Here is a 13,217-nt window from a genome sequence, read left to right on the forward strand (position 1 = left end):
TGTTTCAGGGGCTCTGCTGATGTTTTGTTGCTGTGATGAAGCCGGTGTGAGACGTTCAGGGTCACCTCAGTGAGACGTTCAGGGTCACCTCAGTGAGACGTTCACGTTCACCTTCGTTAGACGTTCACCTTCGTTAGACGTTCACGTTCACCTTCGTTAGACGTTCACCTTCGTTAGACGTTCACGTTCACCTTCGTTAGACGTTCACGTTCACCTTCGTTAGACGTTCACGTTCACCTTCGTTAGACGTTCACCTTCGTTAGACGTTCACGTTCACCTTCGTTAGACGTTCACCTTCGTTAGACGTTCACGTTCACCTTCGTTAGACGTTCACCTTCACCTTCGTTAGACGTTCACCTTCGTTAGACGTTCACGTTCACCCTTCACCTTCAGACGTTCACCTTCGTGAGACGTTCACGTTCACCTTCGTTAGACGTTCACCTTCGTTAGACGTTCACCCTTAGACGTTCACCTTCGTTAGACGTTCACCTTCGTTAGGCGTTCACGTTCACCCGTTAGACGTTCACCTTCGTTAGGCGTTCACGTTCACCTTCGTTAGACGTTCACCTTCGTTAGACGTTCACGTTCACCTTTGTGAGACGTTCACCTTCATTAGACGTTCACCTTCGTTAGACGTTCACGTTCACCTTCGTTAGACGTTCACGTTCACCTTCGTTAGACGTTCACCTTCGTTAGACGTTCACGTTCACCTTCGTTAGACGTTCACCTTCGTGAGACGTTCACCTTCGTTAGACGTTCACCTTCGTTAGACGTTCACCTTCGTTAGACGTTCACGTTCACCTTCGTTAGACGTTCACCTTCGTGAGACGTTCACGTTCACCTTCGTTAGACGTTCACCTTCGTTAGACGTTCACCTTCGTTAGACGTTCACCTTCGTTAGACGTTCACGTTCACCTTCGTTAGACGTTCACCTTCGTTAGACGTTCACGTTCACCTTTGTGAGACGTTCACCTTCATTAGACGTTCACCTTCGTTAGACGTTCACGTTCACCTTCGTTAGACGTTCACGTTCACCTTCGTTAGACGTTCACCTTCGTTAGACGTTCACGTTCACCTTCGTTAGACGTTCACCTTCGTTAGACGTTCACGTTCACCTTCGTTAGACGTTCACCTTCGTGAGACGTTCACCTTCGTGAGACGTTCACCTTCGTTAGACGTTCACCTTCGTTAGACGTTCACGTTCACCTTCGTGAGACGTTCACCTTCGTTAGACGTTCACCTTCGTTAGACGTTCACCTTCGTTAGACGTTCACGTTCACCTTCGTTAGACGTTCACCTTCGTTAGACGTTCACGTTCACCTTCGTTAGACGTTCACGTTCACCTTCGTTAGACGTTCACCTTCGTTAGACGTTCACGTTCACCTTTGTGAGACGTTCACCTTCATTAGACGTTCACCTTCGTTAGACGTTCACGTTCACCTTCGTGAGACGTTCACCTTCGTTAGACGTTCACCTTCGTTAGACGTTCACCTTCGTGAGACGTTCACCTTCGTTAGACGTTCACCTTCGTTAGACGTTCACCTTCATTAGACGTTCACGTTCACCTCCGTGAGACGTTCACCTCTGTGAGACGTGTCCTCATCTCTTTATCGACCCTCTGATCCGTCACCGATGAGGAGGAGGAGCCTATATGAACCTCTCCAACCCAGCATCACGGCAAAGTGGGAAATAGATACGCTTCGGCCTTTCTAAGCGTGACAGTTTCACATTTTGTAAAAGTAACCCCACGTCACCAAAGGACATTTTCCGGTGGCATTAGGATGTAGGAGGGGTGACATAGTGGTATTAATGAGAAACAGCCAAGCAGGAGACAGAGATTTGAACCCAGGAGGTGACGACGTTGTTCTTGAATTGTTTGTTGTCTAACCCCAACTACGAGTTGTAGCTTTAATTGTCATTTTCCTGTAAATCACTACGCATGCAGCGGCTAAAATTTTCGCCCGCTACAGGAAAACGTGTAACTGTCACGCCTAGACAGGCCACAGCATAGCTATTTCACATTTTGCTGTCGTGGACCGGTGTGTCTATTTCACGTTTTGCTGCTTCACCGTGAACTCGTGTCCATCTGCTGAAGCGTCACACACATTTGAACACAGCTTTAGGAGATCTCTCACCGTCATCTCAGCGGTGAATAACCGAAGGACGGCAGCGTTTTTCTGGACAGAAGCAGAAGCACCTGATGGCGGTTTTCAGAATAAAAGTGTTACAGGAGATGAGGGAGACTTTACAGTATTTCAGTGGATCCAACAAAGGTCAAAGGTTTGTTGCTGTAACATCAAATCGAAAAATAAATGTTTTAACTAATGTGTCGACGTCCGCTGGTCACATCGTGTTTCAGATAGTTGTTTTATTTTTTTAGCCAAAGGATGTGGAAAGAAAAGTAAAAGTGGATATTTAGACGTTATAAAAGAAAAACAAATCCAACATTTTGACTTGTGTTTTTATTTTTATGGCACATTTATAGGAGGTCATGGACAAACAAACTGGTTTCAGTAGTAGGTCAGTCATCAGTGAGACGGCTGTGATCTCACATATTACGTAACAACCTTTATTCACAGCTCCTGGTGTTTTATTACATGTGCAGTCATCATGGAGATGGCATCTGCGTTCATGAGACTCTCTGACCTACATAATCAGAACAAATAAGATGTGTATTGAGTCCCTCCTGCCGGGTGCTGGATGTTGGGTCTGGGCTTTGTTCCCTCCTGCATCGGTGCCGAGCTGCAGAGGATGCAGCTGAATGAGTGCATCCCGAGCTGCACAGCCTCCAGTCACCGAGCACGCCGTGTCTCTTTAACAGAGGTATTCTCAGGACGGGGAGGGGGGGTGGATGGGTTCATCGGGTTCATGTAGTATTGGACGCCTCCTCCCATTTCAGGTCGGCTGCTTCCCTGGGTCCTCGGCGGAGGGGCATCTGTGAGCCACATAGGTGATGGAAAATGGAAGTTTGCAGTGGAAATGGCTAAACGGTCGAGTTTGACCTTTATTCGGGACACGGAGAGTCGATCAGCTGACGGCTCCGAACTCGCTGCCATTTTCAGGTCATTCGAGGCGTCTCGCTGAGTTTGCTTGTTGCTCCAGCCGGCTGGGAGAGTCAGCCCGCCCGCTTCCCCCGCTCCGTGTCGCCCCGTGGAATGGAGGCATCGTTCGGCCCGCTGCTGGTTTGAGCGGCGGAACAGTCACCATGATGGCCGATGGATGTTGCAGAGGGATGGACAGAGGCAGGGGTAAGATTGCATCAGATTCTCTACCGAGACACGCTTATCCTCAGCAGTATGTGCAGAGCGGACCGCAGCAGCAGCAGCAGCAGCAGCAGCAGCCGGGAAACGACATCCAGGAATTAGCCTCCAAACGCGTCGACATCCAGAAGAAGCGCTTCTACCTGGACGTGAAGCAGAGCGTCCGCGGCCGCTTCCTCAAGATCGCCGAGGTGTGGATCGGACGAGGCCGCCACGACAACATCAGGAAGAGCAAGCTGACGCTGTCCATGTCCATGGCCCCGGCTCTGCGCTACTGCCTGGGAGACTTCATAGATTACTACGCCCGGATCGGGCTGCGGGGGGGCCTGGCGCCTCAGCAGGGCGACGAGCTCAGCAGCAACTGCCAGGGCCGCGGGCACGAGTCCCGCAGGAGAGCGCCGGAGCAGCACGCCATGCTGTCCCCCACCGGCTCCGCGCTCTCCGACGACCATGCCCACCGCGTCCTCAAGAGCGAGTTCATCGAGAGGGACAACAGAAAGTACTTTCTGGACCTGAAGGAGAACCAGAGAGGTCGCTTCCTCCGCATACGGCAGACTGTCAGCAAAGGACACGGCACCATGGGCTACTACGGCCAGGGCATCGAGCAGACCATCGTGCTGCCGGCTCAGGGGCTCATCGAGTTCCGGGACGCGCTGTCCCAGCTGATCGAGGACTACGGCGACGAGGACAGCGACGAGCGCGGCCGAGCCGGGTCCCGGAGCCGCGACGAAAACCCCGAGCTGCCGGAGGCCGCGTCTTTCCGCGTGGACAACAAAAGGTTTTACTTTGACGTCGGTTCGAACCGGTACGGTATCTTTCTAAAGATCAGCGAGGTGCGGCAGCCCTACCGGAACACCATCACGGTGCCGCTGAAAGCCTGGGCGAGGTTCGGGGAGAACTTCATCCGGTACGAGGAGGAGATGCGGCGGATCTTCACCTGCCACAAGGAGAAGAGGACAGACGGGCGGCAGGACAGCGAGGAGCACGAGGACTGAGCTCTGCCTCCGCGCGGGGGGTCCAGACGCGTGTACTGCACGTGCCCCCAACCGCGACACCACCTTAACCTGTTGGCTGAACAAGGGCTGGTAACTCCTCACGAACTGACTCCGCGTGTCTCTGTGCCGTCTGATGCACTTTACCCCCCTCCCTCTCCCCCCGCCTCTTTCATTAAGATTGCACTGTTCGATGGGTCTAATTGGAGGTGACGTCAGAAAATTGACGTCACCGGTGTGAGGATAGTGCGTAATATTTCAGCCCCCGAAACCCCTGACAGAAAAAAACCTGTCGACGCAGAATACTGAACGATGAGCTGACGTCACGTGGTCCGCTGACTTCGTATGAAAAGTGACGTCATGTGTTCAGTTCAGTTTCTATTAAAAAATGCAGTTTAAGAAATTATTCAGAAACACTTAAAAAAAAAAAACTTTTAATAATATTTATCATTAATTGCTACTAAAAACCGAACAGAAGACCTCAGGCGTTGAGTTCGCTGTGGTTGGTGGAGCCCCCTGCTGGGCGTCGAGTTGATAGCAGGAATTTACTGTAAGAGTAACACACACCAGCAGCAGCTCACTCAACAAACAACACACCGACTACACACAGGAAGAAGAGGGCTCACGGTCACTGTCCTTTTAATTACTGCTGTCCTGGAAGAAGTGGGACAGATGCAGGCTGACACACACACACACACACACACACACACACACACACACACACACACACACACACACACACACACACACACACACACACACACACACCTGACATGCTTCATTCACTGCTGGTGTGTGTTACCCATCGGTGCTACGACTGTGGCTGTTGTCGACACTCAAAGTTTTTCATCCATCAACCGTAGTGTCAGAGCAAAGTGAGATACACACACACACACACACACACACACACACACACACACACACACACACACACACACACACACACACACACACACACACACACACACATTTGTACAAACAAACACACACACACACACATTCGTACAAACACACACACATACATACACACTCATACAGATACACACACACAGAGCAGTCGTTGCCAGGCTGTAGTTGGTCTGTAACTTCATAATGAATCCTTCCTGTCAGCGACCGTCTGGTCCTGCAGGCTGTCAGCCAATCACAGCGCGGCGACCACAGCAGGTACAATAACCTGCACCATGTAGCAACGTGCTGATTGGCTGCTTCACGATGAGAGGAGAGAGGAAGTCGTGGTGATAAAGCAGAACAATAACAGTGCTGCTTGTCGACGAGCCTCCGGACCCGAGCTGCGGGGTGCGCTTCATTCACGGTGCAGCACAGCGCGTCGGCAGATCTGCTGCCAGGGAACGCAATCAAAACTGGTAAAGGAGACTAAATGAATCCAAAACTTTAGTGCAATCCATCTCCGGGCATCGTGACGTCTCGATGAGCTTTGAGTCACTTTCAGTTATTAAGATCTGAGCTGGTTCCTGTTCTGATCCCTCAAACACCTGAAACAGAAGTGACTTGGAGAACTCGCTGCGTGAACAGATCTCGGGGAGACGTCTGCTCACCATCCAAACACGCAGCGGAGACAGAAGAAGAAAACGGGCAGTGACTGCTGTCGGAAGAGACGCACACAGATCTGTGTTCCTGTCGTTGTATTATTTATATGATATGGCAGTTATATCCTAACAGCTCCTATTTACACTCTATCGTGGAAGGAAAGGTACTTTATGTGTTCTGCTGAGCACACGAGCTGGTGACGTGCAGCCCGTCATCAGCTGCAGCCTCAGTCCTGCTGCGGCGTCGGCGCTGCTGTGGACTCGGTGACTTCCAGGCATTAAAACCTCCTGCAGCAGGTTGTGTAGCTGCAGTGTGTCCTGCTCTCTCAGGGGAGTCAGAAACCTGCAGCTGAAGTCCGTCTGTCGTGGACGCGGCTCTGCGCTGCCCCCTGGAGGACTTCTCTCAGTTAGGAGCACCGAAGAGGAAGCTTCCTCTCAGAGCAGTTTATTTGTGGCATGAGAAGTTGACATTTTTATCCAGGTGATCTGCCGCTTTATCTTTTTATAATCACGTGATCCCTGACATTTATCCTGCGATCCATTACGGTCCCGATCCCCAGGTTGGGAACCTCTGGTGTGAAGAATTGTGAGAATAATATTTTATGATATTTTGCCCGTTCAAATCTTTATTTGAGACGAATCATCACTTCCTTCAGTCGTACCTCGGACCAGAACCTCCGACACCTGCCTCATGTGTGTAAATGTTCGTGGCTGTCGTCCCACAGCTCAGATCTCCTCGTCTCTGTTGGTGGAGGTGGACGGTGAGCTTCTTTCCGTGATGTCAGTGAACGCCTCACAGTGAGAGATGAGTGGTCGCGTAGAAAGGGCTCCACATGCTGCTCGAACAGAACCGCGTATCTTACCTTTCCCTGCGACCTGCTGATGGGCACGTCATGACACCGTGTACCTGTGTGTGTGTGTGTGTGTGTGTGTGTGTGTGTGTGTGTGTGTGTGTGTGTGTGTGTGTGTGTGTGTGTGTGTGTGTCCTAAAATCCAACCAAGTGCTGCTTCTCCATGTGAGCTCGGATGGCAGCGTGTTCATCGAGCTCGGAGTGTGAGCTGACGAAGAGCCCGGTCCAGACTGAGACTGAAGCGTCAGAGTTCAGTCCGCTGGTCTGCTCCGCTGGTTCCGAACCTCGGACTCAGAACCAGCTGAGATCACTGAGGTGACTGAACTCAAAAGTCTCACAACATTATTATAAAGCCAAGAAGACGCAAAAGGGCTTTTAATTTGAAACGAGGGCTTTTAATTTGAAAGCAGACATGCAGGTTTCTCACACCGGATGTCGGGTCAAACAAATAGAACACGTTGTACCCCTATGAAATAATGCTGAGTCATCGATTTACAGGAAGTCAAAGATAATCCTGACTTAGGTTTATTTCTGTCGTATCTGTAGATACAAACTCCAGACTTCACGTCGGCATGGAAACAACACTGAGTTACCTGGACTATAATGATATAAAACTCCATCAGTAGAAGACGGCTGGTCATACACGATGCCAAAACTCATTCACAGAGTTGCTTCTTCTTTCATGCAGCTAACTGAAAGGAAAAAAGACAGTCAGAGAAGTTTAAAGTTTTAAAAGGCAGCTTTCATAAAGGCCTCGTTCCCTGTGCAGAAGAGCTCCACACCAACAGAGAGGTCTCAGACAGATCTCCTGGAGACGGTGGGATGTTCGGAGGACTCGTCACCCGTGTCGTTGTGCTACCTCAGTGAGCAGCTCAGCGTCTGCGGCCGGGCTCTTTGTCTCCGTCTCAGCTCTCACTTCATGAAAATGACTGGTTCTGCTGGAGGAGACAGAAAAATAACGCAAAAAACAGAAAAACAGTATAACAAAAAAAAGAAGAAAAAGATTGTTAGTGGAGGCAGCCGCTCGTCGTGATGCCGTTAGTGCATGAGGTCACAGGACTAGCTGGGTTTGGTGTGTGTGTCGTACAGTGTGGTGACGAGTGTGAACTTTAATCAAACAGTGAGTCCTTTTATTTTCATATAAATGGCAACAGATATATAAAGCAGTGTATAATTTAAAGCACAATTTATCTAAAAAAAAAAATTAAGGTTAAAAATATCTACTCAATTCTTTAGAAGGGATCCCGTCAGCGTTGGTGGTCGGACGTTCTCCACATGAGTAGAAAGATTTAAAGTATTTATTGAGAGGAGTGTGAATCCTTGAAAGGTGTGAAGGTCATCTGTCGCTGAAACTCCAAATATCCCTCCTGAAAGCACTTTAAACAGAAGCTGCACTCTGACCTGCTGCAGAGGGACCACTTCTACCCATGCCTTCGGTGTAAAGTGACAATCACGGATCCCTGCACTTCAGATCTCCCATCATGCTCGGTGTCATGTGACCGTCTGGAGTTCAACACCCGGTGAGGTCATCGCTGAGTCTGAATCCTGTGAAATGAGGAAACACAGGAGTGTTTGGGCACTTTTTTTATTAGATTTAAACTTCAGGAATGTTAAATCATTTCTTTGGAGGAGAAGCGAGGAAGCTCATCAGCTGATCAGAAAACTTGCTGAAACGTTGCTGCTCATTTCACAGGATGTCTGCAGAGCAGGACGGATGAGTTGAGATGAGGAGGAGGTCCGTGCAGGATCTGGAGGATGTAGTGAGGTCAGTTTCCCTCGCTGGTGCAAAAACATCCTCCTAAAGATTTCTGAAGGAATCTGGATTATTTATGTCAAATTTAAAAGGGTTACAAGTCGCACTTTGCTTTTCTTCCTATATATGAATAGAAATGATAAACTCTTATTGGCATAGTATCAAGCGGGTATTATAGGTTATATTTTCCTATTTGTTTTTGTTTTTGAGCCCCTTGAAGAAGAAGCCGGCTGCTGCTTCACTTTTTATCCCGGGACCAAAAAAAAAACATGTTAAAAATGATAACAACAGCCAATCAGAGAGCTCTAAAGTGACGTCGTCGTCTGTCAGCTGTTGAGCATCATGCACGGACACGCTGCTAACGCCACTCAGAGCTGTTTGAATGTCTGAAACGACCTGCGTTCAGTTACTGAACAAACACTTCTACCCAATGAATTCTGGGAAATCTGGCACATCTAACAAACCCACGTCCTGCTCGGACTTTTCGCTTTCCTGCTCACTGACAGACGGTTCAGGTGTGTTTTTTTGTTTTTATTTTTTTTATAGATCTCCATCTTCCCTATAATTAGTGTCAGATTGCATTCAGAGTTTCTTTCCAGAAAATTTCACAGAAAAAAAATTATGAAGTAGTCAATGAAAGCATTAATGTAGGTTTGCATGGCACACTGAGTCAGTCTGATGTTTGAGGAGCTGGCAGCATCCCTCCTGATGAAGAGCAGCTGTGGTCATCCTCACTGGCGTCACAGTACGCAACAACTATTCAATCTGATCTGGATTCAACTTCCTTAATTCATAATAACGCAGTTTATCCAAACTTTCAACACACACAAAGTGAAACGGGGGAAAAAGAGCTTTACAGAGCTGTCAATCATCCATCTGCTGAGGATGACACGGTCAACTCAAGAAGTACAGTTTAAAAGCTCGTATGATGTCCACCTGTAGTTTGCAGATCCTGTTTTGTGTGTTCGGCCTCAGCTGCTCTTCATCGTCCTGCAGGGAGGGAGACGCCTCACACACTGTTGGGTACCGAGAGGACAGACGTGATATCCAAACTGTAAGTCGGTGAGGGCAGACGGGAAGCTGCAAGATGTCGGACTTCGGCGAGAAATCTGAACTGTTAACAAAGATCTAATGTTTCCAACCCTGACGCCTTAAAGCTCCTTTCCAGTCGGACTCGGCTCACTCTGACTTTTAGCAGACGGAATCCAGTGAAAGCTGAGAAACTCGCAGGAGTGTCGCTGTTTATGTGGATGTCGGGATGAAAACGCTCATTTTACTCGAGGAGGTGTTGGAAGGCCGCCCTGACGCTCCGTGTGTGTTCATCTGTGCTTCGAGTGATGTGAATGTACTGAAGAAGACCTTTTTCTCTGTTTTGGCCTTCAGTTCACAGAGTTTTGGAGAAATGTAGACGCGTAGATGTTCAGTAACCTTTTAAAAACGAGCTGAAGTGAGTAATGACAATGTGAAAAGGTGTACATTTAGATACATGTAATGTAAAACATTGGTGTGTCCTATAGTCCTGTAAACGACGACTTAAAAAACAAGGAGGTTTTGTACTCTAGCACTTTCTTTACTGTGTACTGTATCAGTTCATCTTCTACATGTAAAGTACTGTATGAATATTCATTACTTGCCTTGTAACGTTTGAAACGATGCTACGTTTAGAAATGGTAACCAAGAAAACAACGTTTTTAGAGTGTATGCATGCCAATGGTTGGGAGCCAGTATAATAGGAAAACTATATGAACAATGGTGCTATGTTATATATAAAGGTGCTTCTATGGACCCCAGCTGAATGCATGCCAAGAGGAACTGTCAAAAGTAGAAAAAAAGAAAATTGATGTCCTACTGCTGTTCTCGAATAGTGCTGCTTCCCAAAGATGTCAGACGTTTGTATTTGTTCAGATCCAACAGATCTTCCTGTTCGTGTTCCCGCTGCGGTTCACAGCTCAGAGATCTGCAGACGTGAACACGCTCGGTTCTCCTCCAAACACACCTCGCTGTCCGTTTGTTGGGAAGTAGCATTATAACTCGGACAAGGAAAGTCTACGTGTCGTCCATGTTCTTCCTTGTTTTTCTGAGCTACATCACTGGAAATGTGCAGAAAGCAGGTTTTTACAATCTTGTCAGCTTACTTTGTAACGCAAAGTATTTCTGAAATACACAGATATCCTCTCACAAAAAGTCTAACTGTAAATACGAAGGACCAGAACCGGGACCGGTCCGAGTGTCAGAGCAGCATCGGAAGCAGGAGGAGGCTTTTAATTTGAAGAGAGAGTCTATTTACAGTTACACTGCCTTTGTGACAAAGTGTGAACGAAGTACAGACAATCTGCTGACATCACTTTGTGCTCTCAGTCCTCCGCTGGAAGGCTTTTTCATGTAGCAGAGTTACTGGACAGCAAACATCAATATAGTCTTTGAACGGTCTAAGTTGTTTGAGTTTGGAAAACTTTGTGTTAATCGTCGCTGGAAAAGAATTTGGAAAATGAAAATGTATGTTTATTGGTTGTACTGATCATTGTTCTTTTTATGTTTTTCATTAAATGTTTTGCAGGATTATCAATTCGTTGGTTTGTTTTCCATTTGGAGAATCCAGCATGTGGACAGGAAGTACGTACAACCTCATATTTCATATGTTTCTCAGCAGTAGAGAACGATTCACATCATTTCAGTCAAACTGGGAAGGACAGAAAACGTGTTTGTGTCAGAGTGTGAATATATTTAGAGCTGTTCAAGGTTTACAACTTTAGTGGGAACCAATGAGACGAGGTGGAGAGCCACCGGAGGTCACGGGGGTCAACCCAGATGAACCCTGGGAGATTTTCAGGGTGATTTCACTACCTTCACTTTAAAGTTCATATCTCGGTCACTGTTGGGGCGAAGCATTCATGCTGTATCTTTTTCTGTTCAGGACAGTCTATCCAGATATTTCATCATTTAATTTGATCATACTTGCAGATTTGTCATATTACTCTTTATATCAAGGTCTAATGAAATTGTTGGTTTTTTACATGTGTCTCACCATAAATTATTGTCAGTAAAGACATCTTTTTAGAGTTGTGTAGAGGAGATTGTGTAGAATCTGTTAATATCTGAACCATGTTTGTGGGACACTGCATGACTCAGCACTTTGAACAAACATGTGTTTAAGTGCCTGATGGAGAATAAACGTGATGAATGACTGCAGGTGTCCAAACAGGGACTCACAGTCGGGACATACGGCCTGCAGTGGAGGACTGTTGTTATTATTATTGTTATTGATGTAACGTCAGCTCTATGTTGGAGATGATACAGAGGTCCGCTGTAATTTTCAAACTGGATTATCTGAAAAACATTGTTGTACAGAGAAACGACGGGTTCCATCAGGACGGCTAAGTTCTGCTCTTCATCTACATAATTCCTGTCATATCCATGAGTCAGCTGTCAGTCTCCCTCCACGTCTGTCCGGCACTCATCATATATGTAGTGAAGACTTTGAAGGAATTTGTCCAATAAATCTGATTCTGATAGAACACAAAATTTGTCGCCATGACAACAGACGATGCTTCAGATCTGGATGTTGCTGCACATCCACCTTTTACAAATCTGGAGCTTCTCCAGATTTATAAAAGGTGGATGTTTCACACACACGTTGAAGATCTGTACAATCAGCACATTCAGGATCCGACTCAACGTGTGGACAGAACGACTCAACGGTCAGTCTGGACAGAAACATAATGATGTCACAGTAACCTTTGACCTTTTAATGTAAAATGTCATCACTTATCCTTTTATCCTGTTAGACATTCGTGTGATCATTATGAGTGTTTGGATTCTGGAAATGTGGCCACAAATGTGTTTTGAAAGGTTGTTTTTTTATGCTGAAAGTGTTCTGCAGATACAGGAGCACCAGTTCGTACCAGCAGGTGGCGCTGTGGCTCAGGAGGTGACGCGGGGTGCCCTCTAATCATGAGGTCGGTGGTATGATCTCGGGGTCCTTCTCTTATGACTGGTTGGTCAGGCATTCAATCACATCACCGTCGTCCCCGAAAAGACACACACTCTTTTTCTGTCGGGACATCCGGGGAGTTTTCTTACTGATCATATATGAGTAACTCTTTCACTTATAAATGTAATATATTAAAAATCTCCAACTTTGCTGGGTTCTTATAAACATTAAATACAAAAATTAAAAAAGTAACAAGACTGTCCAACAATATGATTAACTTATGGAAGAGAAATCCTTTTTTTTTTTATATATATATATATATATTTTTTTATTTCCATCATAATTTTATATTAATGAATGTATTGAGCAATACTTTTATCTGCGCTTTTTTATGTTATTTATTACCTTACTTGTTTATCTAAATCAACGTTATTTTTTTCCTCTACGATATAATATTGAGAATTTGTCCGCATTGTTTGTATATTTAAATGTTGTTCAATAAAGTTCACCAAAAAAAAATCTCCCCCCCAAAAAATTTGGGGAGTTGTTATAACTTCCAGTTCAGCAGGTGGCGCTAATGCACAGCCCCCGAAGAAGAGGAAATACAAATCCACGAAGAAGAAAGAAGACAACGGAAGCAGCTCACGTTCAACAACAACAACAACTGGGCACGGACCGCCTCCGTGACGAGCAGCTTCTCGTAGTTTCACTTCCTCTCCGCTCGCGCTCGGGACGGTCGTTCAGCAGGCGGAGTCCTCTTTGTGCTTCTGTCTGGGACAGACTGTCAATAAAAGGTCCGGACCTTCTGGAGCTGCTGAGGAGGAGGAGGAGGAGGAGGAGGAGACGGAGCAGGAGGAGGAGACTCGGAGCAGGACTCGAAGGA

At 46.8% G+C, this 13,217-nt stretch overlaps 1 protein-coding gene and 2 long non-coding RNA genes across 3 annotated transcripts; 1 reads left to right on the forward strand and 2 right to left on the reverse strand.

Annotated features, from left to right (window-relative positions):
- Positions 1–119: 119 nt before the first annotated feature.
- Positions 120–458, reverse strand: LOC138632080 (uncharacterized). The gene is made up of 3 exons (XR_011311791.1): positions 419–458; positions 238–334; positions 120–168 (listed from the first exon to the last, which is right to left on the reverse strand). It is a non-coding gene; the product is annotated as an uncharacterized lncRNA (long non-coding RNA).
- Positions 459–769: 311 nt separating this feature from the next.
- LOC138632081 (uncharacterized) lies at positions 770–1,069 on the reverse strand. Its single transcript, XR_011311792.1, has 3 exons — positions 990–1,069; positions 859–932; positions 770–801 (listed from the first exon to the last, which is right to left on the reverse strand). It is a non-coding gene; the product is annotated as an uncharacterized lncRNA (long non-coding RNA).
- Positions 1,070–2,737: 1,668 nt separating this feature from the next.
- purg (purine-rich element binding protein G) lies at positions 2,738–5,245 on the forward strand. Its single transcript, XM_069717360.1, has one exon. It carries the CDS (start codon positions 3,206–3,208, stop codon positions 4,253–4,255), a length of 1,050 nt encoding a protein of 349 aa, XP_069573461.1. The 5' UTR covers positions 2,738–3,205; the 3' UTR covers positions 4,256–5,245.
- Positions 5,246–13,217: the final 7,972 nt, after the last annotated feature.

This window comes from Brachyistius frenatus, unplaced genomic scaffold (genome assembly GCF_029030835.1).
Source record: "Brachyistius frenatus isolate BFR_SWC_R1_liver_20210118 unplaced genomic scaffold, ASM2903083v1 Contig_172, whole genome shotgun sequence".
Taxonomy (NCBI): domain Eukaryota; kingdom Metazoa; phylum Chordata; class Actinopteri; family Embiotocidae; genus Brachyistius; species Brachyistius frenatus.

Excerpts from the sequence above, each read along its gene's own strand:
- purg (XM_069717360.1), top strand. The coding sequence starts at position 3,206 with ATGATGGCCGATGGATGTTGCAGAGGGATGGACAGAGGCAGGGGTAAG.